The sequence below is a fragment of the Phascolarctos cinereus genome, unplaced genomic scaffold (assembly GCF_003287225.1).
Source record: "Phascolarctos cinereus isolate Bilbo 61053 unplaced genomic scaffold, phaCin_HiC Scaffold_1;HRSCAF=81, whole genome shotgun sequence".
Classification (NCBI taxonomy): Eukaryota; Metazoa; Chordata; class Mammalia; order Diprotodontia; family Phascolarctidae; genus Phascolarctos; species Phascolarctos cinereus.
The window spans coordinates 236,464,332-236,487,572 of NW_027555514.1; the positions used below are offsets into that span (position 1 = coordinate 236,464,332).

A 23,241-nucleotide genomic window follows, 5' to 3' on the forward strand; every position below is an offset into this window, starting at 1 on the left:
TATTAGCAACCCTTTGTGACATCCAGAAATTGAGTGACTATATATACATTCTACCATGTGTGCCCTAGAAACTTGAAATTGTTTGTGATTCAATGAATAGTCATTTAGGGGTTCTGTCTTTCTATTTTACACTAGCAGATAAGCTTCAGGATCCTATTCTATATGGTCTCCCTTTTGGAAATTCAATATTCCTTAGAAGCATTACTCATATATTCTTCTCATGACAAGCAACCAGATTGTCCCCTAAAATTTATATTCTTAGAACAACAATGTAATATTCAGGAAATGTCCACGAATGGAAGATATTTTGATCAGTTTGACATTGTAACATTTTCTATTTTTTGTTTTTCAAAAGATGTTTTATGTTCACTTTGGATTTAATGAAATAAAATCTCATCCACATAATGAAAAGTACATCAGATCCAATCTTTCTTCTAATTAATTTGTTTAGAGTGTTATTCATTGCGTTGTTCCTCACTAATATTTGGTACAGTGAAGTTTGCTATTTAAATATGTATGTGCATCCACATATGTGTGTTTGTACAAATCCGCATGCCTTGATTTTTGAGGTATTGTATGTATATACAATGGTTCTTAGAGTGTCATACGGGGACTTCTGGGAGTCTCTGAAACCCTTTTAAGGGGTCTGCAAGTTCGAAATTATTCTCACAATAACATTATGATGTTGTTTGCCTTTTAAAATACTCCTCCCTTTCCCAACTACATATTTGTGTGAGGTTGGATTTTCTTCATATACTTCAACCAAAAAAGCATATTACAAGATTGAGTGCAGAAACAGATATGAGAATCCAGATGTCTTCTATTAAGCTAGGCTGAAGAAATTTGGAACAACAAAAAATGTGTAAAAAAAAGGATACTCTTCTAACGAAATGTTTTTTATTTTGGAAAATAGTTTTTTCATAAAAATGGTATGTTATTACTAATTGTTAACAAATTCTATTGTTTTAAATTAATTAGTAAATACATATTTTTTAAATGTATCAGTTTTAATACGTAACATGGTAAATATTGATAGAGAAAGCTCGCATAAGCAAAAGCTCTTTGGAGTCTTCAATAATTTTTAACAGTGTGAAGAGGTCCTGAGACCAAGAAGTTTGAGAACTGCTGTTTTAAAGTATACTTTGATATTTTAAAACAGATATATTTGGACAAACTCAGACATGAACAAATGTGTGTTTGTGTGTGTGAGTGTGTGGGTGTGTGTTCATTCTGGTGCAAAATGTGTTGGGTTTTTTTTAATCTGTGTGATGAGTTCCTGGAGTAAAAACTCCCCCTACTTATGTAGAACATCAATTCATAAATCTTAGAGATCTTAGAAAGTTGCCTATGGCAGTGAAAGGTTAAGTACTTTATCTGTTTTCCAAGAGGTAGACAAGAGGGAAATTCAAACTTTGTTTTCCCTGACTTTAAGAGCAGCCCTAAATTCAACGTGCTAAATTGTCTCTTTTCTCTCTTTCTCATCCTTTTCCATCTTCTCCTTCTCCCTGTCCTTCTTAACTTCCCAAGAATCACACAGTTTGTGTGTACCAGAGGTGGGGTTTGATGCATGGCCTTTTTGTTTTCCTGACATTCCAGTCCTTTATTTACTTATCCATCACACCTTCTTCTATCCTTCTCCCTTTACTGGTCACTACTTTAATATTTCAAAGTGGCTCTGCTACCCCTTTGCATATTTGTGCTCTAGGTATCTGCCTATCTTATCTATTTCTCATCCTAGCTCTGCCAAAATGGTCTAAATATTGGAAACATCTATGAAAAGCCGCCAGTGGCATACTAGGCTGTTCTTGCTTTCTCCTGTTACACTTCATTCAATTTGGGGCTTCAGTTTAAAAAACTTTAACTTCCTGAACTTATTGAGTTAGTCCAACTGTGTGTCTACCTTGGATGGGCACAGCAAACGAACCACAGATTGAGTACAGGAGAAGAAGAGGAAGAGAAGATCAGACTAAATTGCATTTGGGAAACTGCAAAGCACTTTTAATTATATCAAACTGCTTACTACTGCCAAAAGTCCATCTCCATTGTGTTGGCCAGATCCTCTGTAGGATTTATGGGAAAATATGGAAAAGAATAGTATAAGATAAGATGGTATACAAAGGTTGAAATCTACATCTATAGGTGGAGGGTCCCTTACTGGAAAGATCAGGAATCCATTACATAATAAAGTTTTTACCTAGGCTGTCATCCAATAAATTAACAAACTTTTGTCAAGTGCTTACTATGTGTGAAATACTGTTCTAGGTACTAGGGATACAATGACAGAAAATGACATAGTCATTGCTTCCTAGCTTATATTATATCCAAATGGCAAGTTCAGCTATGACAACTTTGAAAATAGCTAGTATCCTGTCACAAGCTTTCATTGCAGAGTATATTGAAGAGGACAGGATTTCAAAAAACATTCTGGCATAGTAGGTGGATATAGAGGTAGAAGGATAAACATCTGGCAATCAAGGTCAAGAACAGCAATGTGTAGTCATTTAAAAGCATTGGCATAACATTTCTATTCTTTCTCACTAAAGAATAACAAAATGTCACTTATCTCATGTTCCCATTCACCTTCCCAAAGTATCTAAAGATTGATTCTATTCTCCCACAACAGTAGTCCCATTTGCATTAATATTGTTTATGGTGGTAACTATTATTAATAATATCTTTCATTTATATAGTGCTTTAAGGCTAGTAAAACATTTTACAAATATTACTATTTACTATGATTTTACCAAGCATGGCAAACATATATGTACACACACACACACACACACATATCCATACACACATATAATATTCTCATAATAGTTCAATGAATGACTCAGATTTAGGAGTTAATGATACTCATTAAAATGGTCATTTAGTAGCTAGTCCCCATTATTTTATCTAGGAATGGGATGCCACTCACACAATATACTGCATGGGGCTTGATGACCTAAGGATTCACTATAAATAACACTTGATAATTTTCCATTCCATTAAAGTGAAATGCTGCCTGCTGATACAGGAACCATGACTTCTCAAGCATTTGGTGTATTTAAGAATATGACTACTATTTAATGTCAGAAACCTGATTATCATCAATTGACAAGAGATTATTTTATAATGGTGCACCCCCTACAACCTTGCCTCCTCCAGGACACTTGAGGGATTCTATAAAAATGAAAATCCAGAAGTTGTTCTGAGAGTGGCCCGACAGAGCACAGTCAATGTTTGCCGGAAGAGAAAAAAATTCTACTTCCATCTGCACAGTCTTTAAATGAGCTTTTTACATCATTGTTGGGAGATTTGAGTTTTCAAAAGGATAATTCTTTCCGCTTTCTAATAAAGAAGTGCATAGAATTTTCCAACTCCCTCAGCTAAGAATCATATTTTCTTGAAAGACTAATTTTTTGTCCTCATTACTATGGTAGTTTCTTTGCCTACCATTTAAGGTTCATTGAGCAACTCTAATTTGCAAAAAGAAAAAAAGACATTTATATTACATTCTACATTTATGTAAATGATAGAATTTGCCTCAGTACAGAATTTTTAATCCATCCCACTAGGCACACCAAAATATCTCTACCATCATTGTGCAGTAACTGTCAGAACTAGCAAATAACAACAATTCAAGAATAATTTCACGCTTCCATAGCCAATAAACCCTGCAGTGAGATGCAAACCATCCAGGACATTAAGGGTTGGTCTACACCATGCCAAAACATCTGGTCCATTTACCTAGTTTGGTCAAAAATTCAACCATCCAGATGTTTAGTCTAGATGCTTTCAAACCAACAGATGGACTAAATTTGGAATAGAAGACTGTTGCATTAGCATCACTTAGAAGCTAACCCAAGTTTATCCTCTAGTGTCAAAAAAAAATGTTGCAGTGCTGTCCGTATCTGCTTTCATAGCTGTAGAGAGATGAGAGTTACAAATGTGGATTATTAAGGTTGCCAGAATTTCCAGATTCCAGAATAAGAATTTATACATGGATAATATCTTACAGGAGAAAAAATAATCTTAAGGGAAAACTTAGATGCCACAGTGGTGGAGTAGAGAGTGACAGAGTTGGAGTCCAGAAGACCTGGGTTCAAATCATGCCTCTGAGACTTAGTAGCTGAGTGATCATGGACAAATCACTTAATTGCTCTGAGCTTGTTTCCTTTTCTGTAAAATGGGAATAATTATGCCTGTCAGTACCCAATTCACAAGGGCTGTGTGAGACTCAAGTGAGATAATGAATGTAAATGAATTGCAAAATTGTTATAATACATAATATATTATAATAAATATATAATATAAAGTTGTTATTATTCTTTGTCTTCAATTTTGATGTCATAACTTTTTCAAGGAGAGATTTTAAAGAAGAGACAGAAAGAGAGAAGGGAAGAGGATAGGATTAAAATTATTGGATTCTATTATTGCTATATCCAAATGCTGATGACCTTTTGTATTTTCCTATTTTATACTTTATATACACTCTCCTATCTATAGGCAGCTAGATAGTGCAGTAGATGAAGTGCTGGCATTGAGTCAGGAAGACCTGAGTTCAAATCTGAATTCAGATACTTACTAGTTATGTGACTCTGGGCAAATCACTTAAATTCAGTTTCCTCATCTATAAGATGAGATAATAATAGCACCTACTCCTTGGGGTTATCGTGAGGATCAAATGAGATAATAATTGTAAAGCTCTTACCACAGTGCCTGACACATAGTAAGTGCTTTTATTATATTAGCTATTATTATCATTATTAAAAGTAATAGTTGTCAAAATTAGCTCACTTGCTGATTCTTTGTGGTTTTCTAATTAAACATCACATTGTCTGCAAAAAGGACTAATTTTGTTTTGTTTATGTCCTTTTTTTTGCCTTGTCTTACTGCAAAAAGAACTAATTTGTTTTGTTTATGTCCTTTTTTTTTTTTTGCCTTGTCTTACTGTTCTTTCTGAGCAGTTGGTGGTGCAGTGGACAGAGTTCTGGGGCTGTTGTCAGGGAGACACACCTTCCTTAGTTCAAATCTGTCTTCAGATGCTTAGTAGCTGTGTGACCCTGGGCAAGTCATTTAATCCTGATTGCCTCAGTTTCTACATCTATGAAATGAGCTGGAGAAGAAAATAACAAACCACTCCCGTATCTTTGCCAAGAAAATCCCAAATAGGATCATAAAGAGTCAGACATGATGGAAAAAACTGAACAACAACAATTGCTCTTGCTCCCTTAATTAGAACTAGGTCAAATCATAGTAGGGAAAGATATATCCTCACTATGTGTTTATTCACTGAGAAAACTTTTAATATTTCTCTGTTGTAAACAATTCTAGCGTGTGTGTGTGTGTGTATGTGTGTGTGTGCTATACATATAACCATATATAACCATTATTGTTAATGGCCTTTAAATCCCTATAATCTTATATTTTGTTCATCAATTTTAGTATAAATGAATGTTGTATTTTATCAGAGGCTTTTTCTGTGTTATTAATAATCAAATTGTTTTGGTTGCTTTTGTCTTTCGTATAATTAATTATGCTAATTGTTTTCCTAATATTGAACCACCTTTTTATCCCTAGTATAAATCCAATTTGATTATAGTAATTTTCAATATATCAATTAATTCATTTCCTAGGAAATTATTTAGGATTTTTGCATCAATGTTATTAAGGTTTCCATTCTACAGTTCCCTTTTTCTGTTTTATTCTCAATGGATTAGGTATTAAGACCATATTTTTCTCATAAAAAAGAGTATGATTGAATGTTTTACTTCTCAATAACTGAGAATAATATGTGAGCCATCCGTATTAATTGCTCTTTAAAAGTTTGATGGAAAGCACCTGTAAATCCATCTGGAATAGAGTTTCTCCCCCACTCTGGTATTTCCTTAATAGTTAGTTCAATTTTACTTTCAAAGACTAAGTTATTTAACATCTTCATTTTATGATCTATTAATTCTGGTGTTTTATGTTCACCCATGTCATATAAATTCTTCGTTTTGCTAGTTAGGTTTTGCTTTTGTGAATAGGTCTTAAAAACCCTCATTTGACCCAACTATTCCTTTGAGGCATTATACAATATCACCCCTACCTTTCTCAGCCAATCTCCTTGAGAATGCTTTCTACATATGGCCCCCCCACTTCCTCTCCTGTCATCCCTATCTAACCCTTCTTCAACTGGCTTCTAACCTCATCAAACCAAAACCTCTCCAAGTTAATTGTCAGATCTAATGGCATTTTTCTCTGCCCTCATCCTTTTTGACCTGTCGGTAGTATTTCCACCATTGGCCATCACTTTTCTGGCTATTGTCTCTTCTCTGGGTTTTTATGATCTCGGTTTTCTTCTCACCTGTCTGACTCTTTTCTCCTTTACTGGATCATTATCTATATTATGCTCCTTACCTGTGGGTTTACTTCAAGTCTCTCCCACTCTGTTTCTATACTCTCTCAGTTTATGACCTAATTAATTTCCATTGGTTTAATTATTGTCTCTACGTAGATGGGTCACAGACCTAAATATCTAGCCCCAGTTTCTCTCATGAGCTCCATATCATCACCTGTCTATTGGATATTTCAAACTGGGTGTTCTAGGATATTTCAAATGGGATGCGCTGGAGCTATCTCAAGCTCAGTATGTCCAAAACAGAACTAGGAGTCAGTCAGTGAGCCAACAAGCATTTACAAAAGCTTACTATGTACCAGGCATTATGCTAAGCACTAAGATACAAAGAAAGCCAAAAAATGAGCTTACTCTTAAGGAGCTTATATTCTAATGAGGGCCATAGTACTACATACAAGATGTACAAAGTAGATGGAAGGTAATCTGAGAAAGGAAGACACTAGCAACTGGTGGGACTGGAAAAGGTTTCCTGAAGAAGGTAGAGTTTTGAACTGAGTCTTGAAGGAAGCCAGGGAAACTAGGGCAGAAGTGAGGGACTGAAGCATTCCAAGCCAGTGCAAAGACACAGAGATGAAAGATAGAACATTGTGCTCAAGGCACTGAAAACAAGCTAGTGTAGATGAATCATAGAACATATAAAGGGGAATAATAAGAACACTGGAAAGGTAGGAAAGGTTCAGGTGATGAAACCTTTAAATGACAAACAGAAGTTTATATGTGATCCTGGAACCATTGGTACTCACATAACAGGGTGGAGAGTGACATGGTCAGACCTACTCTTTAGAAAAATCACCTTGGCAGCTGAGTATATTAGGGATTGGATGGGGGAGAGGCTTGAGGCTAGGAGAACAGTTAGAAGAGGATTGCAATAGTCTAGGCAAGAGGGAAAGAAGTCCTTAGCTAGGGCTGTGCCTGTTTGAGTGAAGAGAAGTGTGAGGACATATGGAAGTGATTTGATAAAGATCATAACAACATGATTTAGGAACATATTGGATAGATGGAAGTGATTTGATGAAGGTCATAACAATAAGATTTGGGAACATATTGGATAGGTGGAATGAGTAATAGTTAAAAGTCAAAGATGGCACTCACTTTGGAAGCCTGGGTGCACTTTAACAGTAATAAGAAAATTCGGAAGAGGGGAAGGTTTGAGGCAGAGAGGAATGAGTTTTACTTTAGATGTGTTGAGCTTGAGATGGCTACAGTGTGTGGTAGTGATTTATGACTATAGCTCAAGAGAGTTTAGGGCTTGATCCATAGATGTAGAGATCATCTCCAAAGAGTTCACTTCTACCTTGTCAACATCTCTTTCCTTTATAGAGGGGGCTCAGTCACTCTCACAAACTTCTGGCCAAAGGCCACACAAAGGGCAATCGGGCCAGCCTGGCCAAAACAGCAGGGCACCCTGAGGAAGAGATAGGAGGCAGCATATGTCAGGCAAGTCACCCCATCCCCACCACCATGACATTGACCATCATCTTCCCTCAGATCTTGATGGAGACAGCCCAGAAGCCTTGGGAATAGCAATGCTTCCAACCCAGTGCCCTCAGCCATCATTCAGGGAAGCAAATTCTCTGAAAATCCAGCCTGGCAATTGCTCCCACTGGTGCTGCAGCCATAACTACTGAAGACCCAGAAAAGAAAGCTCTCGCTACCTAAGTCCTTGGCACTGTCAAATGGATCAGAATTAGAAACTGATATTTTATCAGTAGAAATGACATTAAAGAAGAAGCATTACCATCTGCTTTGCTGCTACACCCTAATGGTCATAAGACTTTTCTATCTGAGATTCTGCTGAAACTTTCCATCTATGTTGTCTCCTCCCTTAGAATGCAAACTTCTTGAAAGCAGAGACTGTCTTAATTTTCTACTTGTATCCCTAGTGTTTAGCAGTGTTTTGCACATAGTAAGTACTTAATAAATGCTTCATCCATCCATCCATCTCCTTCTTACTACTAATAGAGCCACCACCTTGACTATTGAAATGGTCTCCTAATTAGTCTTCCCAACTCCAGTTCCTTCCTGCTCCTATCCATACTCCACATAGCTGCCAAAATTATTTTCCTCAAGTTCAGTTCTGATCATGCTCAATAAGCTACAATGTCTCCCTACTTCCTCCAGAATAAAATGCTAATGCCAGTTTGGCTTTTAAAGTCCTTTAAAACCTCCCTCCTGTCTTCTTTTTCCATCTTAGGGATGCAGTACATTCCTCTCCTTCCCACAGTCTACAGACTAACTAACCGACCTGACATCGTTGGCCCTCATACATGGCATTCCATTTCCTGTCTTTTAGCCTTTCCACTGGCTGCCTTCCCTATCCAGAATGCTCTGCCCCCTCACCTGCTTCATAGGTCCTTTCCTCCAAGGCTCAGCTTGAATATTACTTTCTACCCCAAATCTTTTCTCATTTACCCTCAACTGCCATTGCCTTCCCTCCAAAAAAAAAAATTACCTTTCTTTGTTTTATTTTATAAATTTGTAAGGATTAGGAGAAGGAGTTGCCAGACCAGTTGACCTCTTCCCAGTATAACTGATGAAATCTTAGCAGTTAAATGTCATGTACCAAACATCAAAGATGAGTCTTGACTTTGTTAACCCTTTACAACCTTTGACAGGCCAAAGACACAGTAATCTCTTTTCCAAATCCCTTTCAAAAACAAAAACAAAAAGACAAGGCATACTCTCTGGTCTTGGGAATTGAGTGAAGTAGGAGATAGTTCTGAAGAATATGAACTCTCTAAGTTGAAAATTGAGCTAGTTGTTGAGGGGAAATCATACTACAAGTTAAAAAGTCAAATGCTTATTAAGCACTTACCAGATGTCAGGCACCATGCTAAGTGCTGAGAATCCAAATATAAGCAGAAAGACAGTCCCCGCCCTCAAGGAGCTTACATTCTAGCACATGTCCCTTTGCAGAGTGGTTTAGATGCATCACTTCATTTGATCCTTATATGGGCTAGATACTACAGTTATCAGTCTCCTCATCTTACAGATGAGGAGATTGATGCTCAGAGAAGTTAAATGAGTAGCCCATGGTTATTCAGTAAGAAGTTTCAGGGGTGGAATTCAAATCCATGTCATAGTGAATTCCAAGTTCACTACATCACGCTGTCTCCCTGATTGTGACATTCTAGTGGGAGGACTGGCAGGACTTTCCAGGGACTTCAACTCATGTCAGGTAGCTGAGAGTCTGTTCTATCTGCAGATTAAACTTGGTACTAGAACTTCAGGACAAAGCTGAAAGGAAGTGGGATAATTGAGTGCAACATAGTCAAAACAGATTCCTTCAGTGCTATTATCTAATTCCCAAAGAGTCTTAACTCTAGGCTGGGTACTGATAGGTTTTTTAATTTTTTTTTTGTGCCTTATCTTGCCCCAAACCAGGCCTCCAGACTACTTCTTGGCTACATATGTATATATCATGTTGCCTCATTCCCACATCTATCCCAATGAAACCCTGCCTCTGTGACAATGGGCTTTGATAGGTGATCTTTCACCTTTTCATGCCTGGAACCAGGCCTCCACACGCCACTTTCCAGTCATCTCCCCACTTTGCCTGAGGATGTCTCCATCCATTACTTTATAACTCACCTTTATGAGTTATCTTTCCCCATTGGGATGAGGTCAGAAATTGTTTTGCTTTTATCTTCAGAGCTTAGCATAGTGCTTGACACAAAATGAATGTTTTACAGAAATAGATAGCACTTATATAAGTGCTTTAAGGATTGTAAAATGCTTTGCAAACCATCTCATTTAATCCTCACAATGACCTTGGAAGTTAAGTGCTATTATTATCCCCATTTTATGGATGAAGAAACTGAGGCAGACTAAGGCTAAATGGCACACAACTAGTATCTAAGGCAAGATTTGAACTCAGATTTCCCCTGTTGCTTCTACTATCCATCCATGCATCCTTCCATCTTTCTCTTCATTTCTCATCAGATTTCTTTCTAGACTTCTCCACTAGGCCCCAGTAACCTCTTCATCCCAGATCATTTCAACCCTGCACTTCATTTCACAGAAGTACCCTCTGCCTCTGTGACACCTCCCTCTGACTGCATGGCCCCTCTCAGAATCTCCATTCAAGAAGGGCACCCAGGCCAGCAATCTCTTCATTTGTCATCAGGCTAAAATTCAGACTAGGTACCTTCCCCCACCCTGCTCCCCTCCTACTCTCACCTAGCCCCTGCCCCAGCTTCCTTTATGTATAGTCTTTCTCTGTGAGAATGTAAGCTCCTTCAGGGCAGAGACTGTCTTTCTTTTTGCTTATATATGTATTCCCAGGACTTAAGATAATGTCTGGCACATAGCAAGCAATTGATAAATCATCCAATCCAATAAATCTTTATTAAGCACTTGTCTGGCACTGTGCTAAGCATTGGAGATACAATTAATAAAAAGAAAGAAAGTCTTTGCCCTCAAGGAGCTTACAATCAAATGGGGGAGATAACACACAAAAGGAGCAGGAAAATGAAGAAGTAGTTAGAGATCCAGGGACATTTTATTCAGTAGAATTGAAACCAGGCACAGCAAAACATAGAGTGGAGTGGGCCAAAGCATCCAGTTTCTGCCATCTATTAAAAACAAAACAAAACAAAACAAAAAAAAACATAGGGAGGAGTGCGGTATCCTACCCTCAAGCCATCCAATCAGAGGGGACAGAAATCTGAAGGAGGTAGTGTCAAACCAAGGCTTGAGTAAGCAGCCTGGTGAGGAAATTAGAGATGATGAGCTTAACCTGGGAGGGTCACCTTGTTCCTTAGAGTTGAAACCAGGCAGAGCATCTATCACACAGTCTTTAACATACAATTAGTCACAGACTCATTAAATAGTAGTTTTTGTGCCTGGGACCAAAAGCATAAAACAGGAACTAATCAAAATTTAAAAACAAATGCATTTGAGCTGGATAGAGGGGGAAGAGATCTTCAGATCCTTTTCTGTTGTAAAGGAAAGAAATATGCCTTTCCATAACAATGTGAGACTGTTGCTAGGTAGGCCTACAGGGATGGGGAGAACGGGAGGGCATAAGGAGCAATGCGTTCCATCTTCTACAAGTCCCTACCCCTACAGCTCCTTACCCTCTCCTCTTCCTCCAAACCTTTAGAAGCTCCTGCTTCCCTGCAGGTCTGCTTTTCTTGACTGAGGAGTGTGCACAGCGATCCAACCAGAAAGTCTATTCAAATGTTAATCCACATTTAACTAAAGTCTGGTTTTTGTCTTCAGTAACAACACTGACCTCAACACCATCCATCCACATTCCCCCTACATATTGTATTTGTGCAAGAAGTCTAACATCAGTTTCTTTATTTAGAGTACCAGTTAAGAGATAAGTATTCTTTTAACTAAATGTTCAAAATTATTAAGTTTGGTACTTGAAACTCATTCACTTTTCTCCCAATTACAAAGTGAGTCTCTGTGAATATAATACAAGTAATCCCTTTCTAGGAAAAACCATTCTATTTATTGGCAAGAACCTTTATATAATGCTTGATGACGCCCCTCTGGGAAGGACAAGCTGAATTGGCAGGATGAGGTTTACTTAACCCTCCCTACTCAGTAGAAGCAATGAACCTAAGGGCAATTTGCTTTTGTGAGTTGTTGTTATTGTTCAGTTGTATCTGATTCTTTGTGACCCCAGTGAACCGTAATATCCATGGTGTTTTCTTGGCAAAGATAATGTAGTGGTTTGCCATTTCTTTCTCCAGTGGTTTAAGGCAAACAGAGATTAAATGACTTGCCCATGGTCACACAGCTAGTAAGTGCCTGAGGCTAGATTTGAACTCAGGTCTTCCCAACTCCAGGCCTGGCACTCCATCTACTGCACCACCTACCCGCCAAAAAAAAAAAGATTTACTTCTATGTAGTTGATTAGGAGTTTAATTTTAACTTTGTCATCACACGATCACCATATAAATGGGTTTTCAAGGACAATAATGATTCCAACATGCTTTTTCTGAGGCACGTTGGCCTCTTCTGTCAATTCACTTTTCTCAATCGTGATTATCAGTTACCCACAAGGTGTGGCAGTCCCAAACCAGACCTTCATTAGTCACAAAATACTAAGTAGAACCTCCTAGTTATAGTTTTTAAGTCAAGAAGAATTATTTGGGAAGGAAATAAGGCAACCTGACAAATGTCAGCCTTTAAATGCACACTTTCTGTCAAGCATGGATCATTGAAGGCTCTGCTAACAGAAATTTTAAAAAAGTTGACAGGTTCTTCTAAACTGGAATGATTGGAGTACAGGCTCAGAAACATATTGTGTATCTGTTGTCAGAGGAGAAGCTTAGCAAAGTCAGAGAGGCTTGTCTATCAACTCAGAGACCACCCCCTAAGATGTGAAGGGGCTACATTTTGGGTCAGTGGGGGAGGTGCCCATGCTGATGAAATCTTGAATTCTAACACTAAGAGCAACAAGAGAATAGAAAGACAGCATAAAGAATAAAGGCTGTAATCATCCAGAGCTTCTCTGGATATAACAGTGATAGACAACCCATCATGGCATACTCTGAATCCAAGAATGGTTTTAGAATTTAAAGAATTTTGTGCAGACATATGGTTCAAGAAGTTCCCAGTGAGAGTCTCTTGATGCAGATCAGTAATTATTTAGATTTAGTAATTATTACTTAGAGTCTTAGAGGGTTGTTTGAAGTATAACAAGGTAAAGTGACTTGCCCAAGGTCACACAGCCAGGCTGCATTAGAGGCAAGATTCAAACTTGAGTCTTCTTGCCTCTGAAGCTAACTTTTTATCCACTACCCCAGAGTTCCTTTTGATGTTCATCTTTATCGAGAAAGACTTCCTTTGAGGCATTGGACCAATGTATCTGCCCTTTTGGTAATAGCTAATGACAATCAGGAGGTTATGAAAGGAATGATGTCAACCACAAAATGACCACAGAAGCTGATTAGGGCATCCCCTACCACAGACCACCAAATGTCTGAATAAACTTTCCTACTGCCAAGGCAATATTCAGAGTCACTCAGCTATCCAAGTTTCTCTATTTCCCCCAAAGAAATTATGGGATGCTCACTTATTCAGAAAAAGACCACTATTGTGGCCAGAGGTTTTGTAGGAGGAAGAAAATAATTTTGTGGAAGAGAATATAGAAGAGCTGTGTTGAGGTGGTAGAGACTATAGGATTATGAAAATTATTGCTAGACATCTATTTGAGGAAGTGCATTGTGTAGCCCTGTGAAACATGCTTCTTTCTGCTTGCCTGGAGTGTGTTAGTAATGAAACTTCTTAAGATGTACCATTAACATTTTCAGTATCTATTTTACTTTGCTGCCTCAACTCCACTATAGCAGAGGTTTTAAAGTCTGGAATCAATGAATTCCCATGGGCTCTACAGAGAGAATTTTTGAGGATTAGAGGTCTGTGAATTTAGAACATCTTTATTTCCACTAATCTTTGAAATTTTGTATTTCCTTCAATTATTTAAAAACATCATCATTCTGAGGAGTCCATGGGTCTCATCAGACTTCCAGTAGTCTATGCCATAAAAAAAAAAGGTTAAGAATCCATGATCTGTTGGATAGAACAGAAGAAAGTCAGGACCAAAGTTTGGGTTCAAGGATTATCAAAACCTAGTGAGAATATTGAGTTTCTGAAATGAAGAGCAAGACCTGTCTGCTTAGGTGTACTTTCTAACAATCACTCAGCCTAAGCTACTATGCTATAAATACAGTCACTTCCTAAAACAATCCAGCCAAGTTACTTTGTGAATCATGATGTGAATGAACCAATCCTTCTTTCATGTTATTCCTGTCCTCCCCCTCTCCCTCCCATGAAGAAAATAAGAATAGCAGGGATAGCTAGAAATACCACTCACCACAATAATAACATTTGCTTCAGGGATTGGAAGGTTTTCCACTTCCAGATCTTGACCAGTCATTGCTAACAAGTTGAGAGATGGATCATAGGCAGGTCTAGGAAATGTGGACTTAACAATTATGCCTGGGTGTCGTTTGCTTGTTTGCATATGAGAAGGGGAATGGAAGCTGTGTTGCTTATATGTTTTTTCATGGCTTGTGTCCAAGTTCTTCTCAATAGTTTGCACGTGGTGGTAGATAAATATAGGCTTCCCACTCTTCCTCGGATGAATTGCCAAGAGGTGGTCGCTATCTCCTGAAAAGCATCCTACAGGGAAAAAGGAAAGAGATAGGAGTCAGAAATCTTATTGATATAGATGGACAGATCTATCAGATAAAACGTTTGCGTCCTCCCAAGAAGTCTCATGATTCCTAAAAAAAAAAATTTCTGGTTTTACAAAATATAATACAGGCACATAGCCTCCTTAGCAGCACAGGGTCTTACTTGGTAAACTCCCTATGTCCAAAATCAGTTGACAAGTCACATTAATTCTATCTCTACAATATTTATTAAGTACCTGCTTTGTGCCAGAAACTGTGCTAAGGTGTTGTTTTTCCTTAGTTTTTGAAGTGGACCAATGATATCATGCAGTGATGTTTTGACTTTTGCATGGATTGGATTTAAGTGAGGCAGTGTTGCACAAAGTTGTCAGCCTCACTCTCTTCCACAGTCATCAAAGTCCAATGGCTAGAGAAAAGTCAGAATGACTGGCAATGTCCTGGGATGCAGTGGATGACCTTGGCATCTTCAATGTCTGACCAGACTCTAAGTGCTCCACAGCATCTACCTAAGTCTCCTTCATGGGTGTCAGAATAAATTGTTCTCATCTGCCCATTCCACCAAGGGAAGTCTTCATGTGCTTGGGGTAGACATCCCTCTAACATGTCAATGGATTTGAGACATGTTGGTTGCCCTCAACCTGATTTAGCCTGTCTACCAAGATGGATTTTATTGGGGTGTGGCTGCTATGTATGCTACAGCTTCTTGGAGCTACAGGAGAGAGTTGGGTGACTGGTTGGATACCAAAGGTGAATAAGCAGCCCTGAAAAGGGCTCAGCAAACCCTCATACCAGAGGTACTAGCTCTCCCCTAATACATTATACCATATTACAAATATTATCTCATTTCCTCTAATATTATCTCATTACCTCTAGAATCAAATATGAACTTCTCTAGCATTCAAAACACTTAACAAACTGGCTCCAACCTACTTTTTAAGCTTATTTCTTATTATTCCCCTTAATGGCTCCTATAGGACAGTAAAACTGGACTTCTTACAGTTTCTCATACATGATAATCCTTTATCTCCACAAATTTCTCCTGAGGCTATGTTAAGTGCTGGGCATAAAAAGAAAGGCAAAAGCAGGGCCTTGCCCTCAAAGAGCTTACAATCTAATGGGATAAGACAACACATAAAAAGAAGCCAAAACAGAGAAGGGCATCCCATGACATGGAGGCATGCTGAACTCAAAGACTAGTGAATTGCACCCGGGTGGGTAATGATAAGCTGGCTAGCCCTGGTGGAAGATCCAGCAGAAGCTCTCCAGTGTCCACTCCCCACCCTCTCCAATCAGAAGGTACCAATCAATACCCCTAGATATACACACCTATGTGGGAAATGATGAGATGGCATTCATGAGCACCCTCCAGGATCTAGGAGGAGCTCTCCACAAATATCTCACTTTTGTCTCTTTCCCTCTATTCACATAGCCACCACTCCAGTTCAAGGCATCATCACTTCTCAGAAAGATTATTGCAATAACTTCCTAATTGGTCTCCCTTCTTCCTCCTAATAAATCTCAACACAACTGCTAAATCCATATTCCTGAAGTGCACATCTAGCCATGTCACTTCCCTGCCCAGGAAACTTTGGTAGGTCCTAACTGCCCCTAGAATAAAATGCAAATGTATTTAAAGTTTAAAGTTTCCTTCTTAAAATATAAGCATTTAAAGTGCTTCACAGTTTGGCACTGATTTTACATTATTCTCAATCATACCTATGTTCAGGTCAAACTGTCCAAATTACTGTTTCTCATCCATGACATTTGATCTCTCATCTCCATGCCATTGTTTAGATCATCCCATATCCTAGAGTGTTCTGTTTTCTCACATCTGCCTTTTGGAACCCCTAACCCTAACTCCTATGAAACCTAGACAGTCCACTACTGCCATGCCAGGAAAATCAATAGCTTCCGTTTGAATTGTCCTGGCAGGATAAGATACCAGACACTGAGGTCCTTTTTCAAACTAAACTGCCAAGCATTCAAACTCTACTGCAGAGTGTGCAACTCTGATGGGCTGGCCATGTTTTTTAAATGCCAAAAGCATGTTTGCCCAAAAGACCATTTTACAGAGAACTCACACAAGGCAAGTGCTCACATGGAGGTCAGAAGAAGTGATGCAAGGATACTCTCAGGGTCTCTCTGAAGAGCTTTGAAATCGATTTGAGACATGGGAGACACTGCCACAGGACTGCCAAGCCTGAAACGCATGCATCAAAAAAACACCGTGCTTTATGAGTAAGGTAGAAATGCAGGAGCTCAAAAGTAATCTGAGATGGGCAAATTTAAAGATATCTCCACTTCAAGTGTTCATATGGATTATTTGTGCCTGACACATGGTAGGGCCTTCCAAGCTTGCATTGATCTAATCAGCCACAGTCAGAAACACTGTGCCTTGGCCCCAACATGGTCATGTCATTTCGGTCCTCTTGGATAACAAAGAAAAACTAACCACCAGCTCAACTACCATCTCTTTCAAGAGATCTTTCTTGTTTTCACCCAGTTATCAGTGTTCCTTCCCCAAGTATTTTGATTGACTTTCATTTATTTATATATTTGTATTTTCTAATTTGTGTACATATTTCCCCATGGTGCAACAGACAGTTTTTAAGAGCAGGGATTATTTTGTTTTGTCTTTCTATATCCTCAGCATCTAGCATTTGTCTAGCACACAGTAGGGACCCAATAAATGTTTGCTGAATTGAACTGAATTGAGATTAGAGACTGTCATATATCTTTGCATCTCCCTCAACATCTAGAAAAACATATTACAACTTTAATATATGGTGTGCTGAATGAACAGAGCTGAAACCACTTTATTTCTTTAAATAGTTCTCTTTAAATAATTCTCTTTAAATAGTTACTTTAAAGATTCTACTTGAAACTTCCACTTGAATAACTTTAGTGACTTTTCTGCAGGAGAGCTCATTATTTAACAAGTAAACCCATCCACTTTCAAACAATTCTAATTGTTAATAAATTTGTCTTTATATTAAACTGAAGTTGGCCTCTCTGCAATTCCCACACATTTTGCTGTCAGCAGGCAAGTGGGAATAAATAGAATCTATCCTTCACATGACAATTCTTCAAGTATTTGAAAATTATCGTATCTAATCCCCTTTCCCAAATCTCTCCTCTAGGCCAAATATTTACAATTTCTTCAACCAATCTTCACAAGGAGGAGGAGGAGGAGGAGGAGGAGGAGGAGGAGGAGGAGGAGGAAAAAAAAGAAGAGGGGAAAAAAGAAAGAAAGAAAGAAAGATCAATGACCCATTTTATAAATATACAAAAGAGAAAAGAAGAAAGTTCAAAAAGGGACAGAAAAGTAAAGAAGACTTGGTATTATTTTGCTAAATATCTTTTTTTTAATTTTTAAAACATACTTAGTAGAAATTTAGAGTTCCATGTGTAATCCTCTTTTTTGATATTTTGTAGATTCAAATGCTCTTGTTTGTTGATGTTTCTTAAGTTTATAATTTTTAAAAATTGAAAACAAAAGAATTGCACACTAGAAGTTGGCATTAAAAAATCCACAAAATTTCCTATCCATATTTGGGGAGGTGTAGTACTATATATATGGTGGAGGGTTGTGAATGTTCCACTTTATGGATGTATTGGTGAGCATTGCCTCCTCTTTTTTTATTCTTTGTTATATGCCATGAAGACATGAGAGAGAAAGTGAGGGGAGAGGGATATATTAGGAAATGAAAGTGATGTGTAAACATGATATCAACATTATTTTATTTTTAATCATATTTAATTTTTTCCCAATTACATGTCAAGGCAATTTTTAGAATTCATTTTTACCAGTTTTTGAGCTCCAATTTTTTCTCCCTCCCTCCCCGCTCCTCTTCTGAAAATGGCAGGTTATGCATGGTTTGATATAGGTTATACATATGCTATCATATAAAACATGTTTCCACATTAGTCAATATTGTGAAAGAAAAAAACATGGAAAAGAATGAAGTAAGTGAAAATATATGCTTCCATCTGCATTCAGAGTCCATCAGTTCTCTTTCTGGATGTGGATAGCATTTTCCTTCATTATTCTTTTGTACTTGTCTTGGATCATTGTATTGCTGAGAAGACCTGAGTCATTTATAGTTGATCATCACACGATGTTGCTGATACTGTGTGCAATGTTTTCCTATTTCTGCTCATTTCACTTTGCATCAGTTTGCACAAATCTTTCCAGGTTTTTCTGAAATTTGACAATTCATCACTTCTTATCACACAATAGTATTCCATTATATTCATATACCACAGCTTGTTCAGCCATTAACAAAAAGCTTCCCCTCAATTTGTATTATTTTGCCACCACAAAAAGTACTGCTATAAATATTTTTGCACATGTAGGTCCTTTTCTCTTTCTATGACCTCTTTGGGATACAGACATAGTAGTGGTATTGCTGGATCAAAGAGTATGCACAATTTGGCTGCCCTTTGGGCATAGTTCCAAATTGCCAGAATGGTCGGATCAGTTTACAACTCCACCAACAAGGCATTAGTGTCCCAATTTTCCCACATCTTACTCAGCATGCATCATTTTCCTTTTCTTTCATATTAGCCAATCTGACAGGTGTGGGGTGGTACTTCAGAGCTGTCTTAATTTGCATATCTCTAATCAAAAGTGATTTAGAGCACTTCTTCCTGTGCATATAGATAGCTCTTGTTTCTTCATCTGAAAATTGCCTGTTCATATTCTTTTACCATTTGTCAATTGGGGAATGGCTTGTATTATAAATATGACTCAGTTGTCTATATATTTGAGAAATATATAGACACACACTTGCTGTAAAGATGTAAAGATATTCCCCCAGCTTTCTGCTTTCCTTCTAATCTTGGTTGTATTGCTTTTATTTGTACAAAAGCTTTTAATTTTAATATAATCAAAATTATCTATTTTAACATTTCATTATGTTCTCTTTCTCTTGTTTGATCATGAATTCTTCCATTCCCCATAGATCTAACAGATGGACTATTCCTTGCTTTTTAAATTTGCTTATGGTGTCACCCTTCATGTCTAAATCATGCCCTATTTTGACCTTACCTTAATATACAATATGAGATGTTGGTCTATACCTACTTTGTGTCCTACTGTTTTATAGTTTTCCCAACAGTTTTTGTGAAATAGTGAATTCTTACCCAAAAATGTGGTGTCTTCAGTTTTATCAAACACTGGGTTACTATGGTCATTGACTACTGTGTCTTGTGTACCTATTCTATTCTACTGATCCACTACTCTATTTCTTAGCCAGTACCAGATAGTTATAATATAGTTTGAGATCTGCATTTTTTTAATTAATTTCCTTGATATTTGTGACCTTTTAATCTTCCAGGTGAATTTTGTTATCATTTTTTCTAGTTCTACCAAATAATTTTTAGTAGTTTGTTTAGGGAAAATTGTTATTTTTATTATATTGGCTCAGCCTATCCATGAGTAATTTATATTTTTACAATTGTTGAGATATGACTTTATTTGTGCAAAAAGTGTTTTATAATTGTTCTCATATAGTTCCAGGATTTGTCTTGGTAGGTTGACACCCAAGTATTTTATATTGTTTACAGTTATTTTAAATGGAATTTCTCTTTCTCTCTCTTGCTGCTGGGCTTTGTTGGTCACAGAAAGAAATGCTAATGATTTATGTGGGTGTATCTTATATCTTGAAACTTTGCTAAAGTTGTTCATTATTTGAAGTAGGGGGTCTCTAAGTATACCATCATATCGTCTGCAGAGTGATAGTTGTGTTTCCTCATTGCCTGTTTTAATTCCTTCTATTTCTTGTTCTTCATTTATTGTTATAACTAACATTTCTAGTGCTATATTAAATAATAGTGGTAATAATGGGCATACTTGCTTCACCCCTGATCTTATTAGGAAGACTTCTAGTTTATCCCCATTACACATGTTTGTTGATAGTTTTAGAGAGATACTGCTTATCATTTTGAGAGAAACTTCACTTATTCCCATGCTTTCCAGTATTTTTTAAAATAGGAATGGGTGCTGTATTTTTCCAAAAGCTTTTTCAGCATCTATTGAGATAATCATATGATTTTTGTTGGTTTCATTATTGATATGGTCAATTATGTTGATAGTTTTCCTAATATTGAACCAACCTTGCATTCTTGTTATAAATCCCACCTGCTCATAGGGTATAATCCTTGTGATATATTGCTGTAATCACTTTCCTAGAACGTTCTTCAAAAATTTTACATCGATATTCACCAGGGAAATTAGTCAATGATTTTTTTCCCTCTGTTTTAGCTCTTCCTGGCTTAGGTATCAGCACCATATTTGGAGTTTGGTAGGACTCCTTCTTCACCTATTTTTCCAAATAGTTTATATAGTATTGGAATTGTTTTTTGAATATTTGGTAGAATTCACTTGTAAACCCATCTGGCCCTGGGAATTTTTCCTTAGGCAGTTCATTAATGGCTTGTTCAGTTTCCTTTTTCTAAGATAGGGATAGTTAGGCATTCTATTTCCTGATTTGTTAATCTGGGTAATTTACATCTTCATAAATGTTCACTTATATCTTCATAAATATGTCAGATTTATTGGCATATAATTAAGCAAAATATTTCCTAAAAATTGTTTTAATTTTTTCTTCATTAGTAGTGATTTCACTCTTTTACTTTTTGATACTGGATGTTTGGTTTTCTTCTTTCTTTTTTTAATCAAATTAACCAATGGCTTATCTATCTTATTGGCTTTTTTCATAAAACAGCTAGATTTATTTATTGGCTCAATAGGTTTTTTTAAACTTTCATCTCATTACTCTCAAGTTTAATTTTCAGGATTTCCAATTTTGTGCTCAATTGAGGATTTTTAATTTGTTCTTTTTCAATTTTTTTTAGTTTTCAATTCATTGATCTGATCTTTTCTTATTTTGTTGATGTAAAAATTCAAAGAAATAAAATTTCCCTTAAGTACTGCTTTGTCTGCATCCCCTAAATTTTGGTATGTTGTCTCATTGTTGTCATTCTCTTTAATGAAATTATTGATCACTTCTTTGATTTGTTCTTTGACCCACTTATTCTTTAGGATTAGATTTAGTTTCCAATGAATTTTAAATCTATTTTTCCACTACCCTTTGTTGAATGTAATTTTTATTGCATTATGATCCAAAATGAAAACAGTTAATACTTCTGCCTTTTGACATTTGATTTTGAGATTTTTATGCCCTAATACATGGTTAATTTTTGTATAGGTACCATGTGCTACTGAGAAAAGGTATATTCCTTTCTCTTCCCATTCAGTTTTCTCCAAAGGTCTGGTCATATCTAACTTTTCTAATATTCTATTTACCTCTTTTCTTTCTTTTTTTTATTTTTTGGTTGAATTCATCAAGTTCTGAGAAAGCACAGTTGAGGTCCCTCTCTAGCGTAGTTTTGCTCTCTATTTCTTCCTGTAACTCACTTAACTTCTCCTTTAAGAATTTGGGTGCTATGCCACTTGGTGAATATATGTTTAGTATTGATATTGCTTCATTGTTTATGGTACCTTTTAGCTAGATGTATTTTCTTCCCTATCTCTTTTAATTATATCTGGTTTTGCTTTTACTTTTTCTGAGATCAGGATTACTAGCCCTACTTTTTTTTTTTACTTCACCTGAAGCATAATAGATTCTGCCACAGCCCCTTACCTTTACTGTGTGTGTGTGCATCTCTACTTCAAATGTGTTTCTTGTAAACAACGTATTGTAGGATTCTGATTTTTTATCTACTCTGCTATCCACTTCTGTTTTATAGGAGAGTTAATCCCATTCATATTCACAGTTATGATTACTGTGTATTTCCCTCCATCCAATTTTTCCTCCTGTTTTTCCCTTCCTTTCACCCTTTCCCTCCTCACCAGTGTTTTGCTTCTAACACTTCCCCCAATCTGCCCTCCTGTTAGTACCACTGCCGACCCTTTACTTAATCTTTTCCCCTCCAACTTCCCTGTCAGGTAAGATTAGATTTGTATTTTCAACTGATTGTCTATATTATTCCCTCTTTGAGCCAATACTAATGAGTGGATAATTCAAGTGATGCCCATCACCCACCCTCCCCTCTTCCCTTCCACTGTGATAGGTCTTTCACTCCACTTCACGTGAAATAACTTACCCCATTCTACCTCTCCCTTCCTTCTGCACCCAGTGTACTCCTCTTTTTCATCCCTTAATTATTTTTATTTCATTCCCTAAAATTCATCTTATACCTGTACCCTGTGTCTATGTATACTCCTTTTAGCTGTGCCATTAGTGACACAATTTTTTTAAGAATTACAAGTATCATCTTCCTGTAAAGGGATGTAAACAGTTTGACTGCTGAATTTCTTATGTTTTCTTTTCCTGTTTTACTTGTTTATGCTTCTCTTGGGTCTTGATATTGGAGATCAAATCTTTGGTTGAAATCTGGTCTCCTCCTCATGAAAGCTTAAAATCCTTCTATTTCATTGCATGGCCACCCCCCCCCAACTTGATGTATTATGCTTCACCAGATAACTGATTCTTGGTTGTAGTCCTAGCTCCTTTGCCTTCCAGAATATCATGTTCCATGACCTCTGATTTTTTAATGTTGCCACTGCTAAGTCCTGTGTAATCCTAATTGTGGCTCCCTGATATTTGAATTGTTCCTTTCTGAAGCATTTTTCCTTGACCTGTTAGTTCTGAATTCAGGCTATAATGTTCCTTGGAGTTTCTGTTTTGGGATCTC

General features: G+C 37.1%; 1 protein-coding gene across 1 annotated transcript in view; it reads right to left on the reverse strand.

Moving 5' to 3' along the window:
* PTPRR (protein tyrosine phosphatase receptor type R) overlaps positions 1-23,241 on the reverse strand; it is a 347,808-nt gene that overhangs the window by 293,704 nt on the left and 30,863 nt on the right. Inside the window, exon 2 of the mRNA XM_020990258.2 lies at positions 14,220-14,527. Coding sequence (XP_020845917.1) covers positions 14,220-14,527 — 308 coding nt within the window. The remainder of the gene's footprint in view (positions 1-14,219; positions 14,528-23,241) is intronic.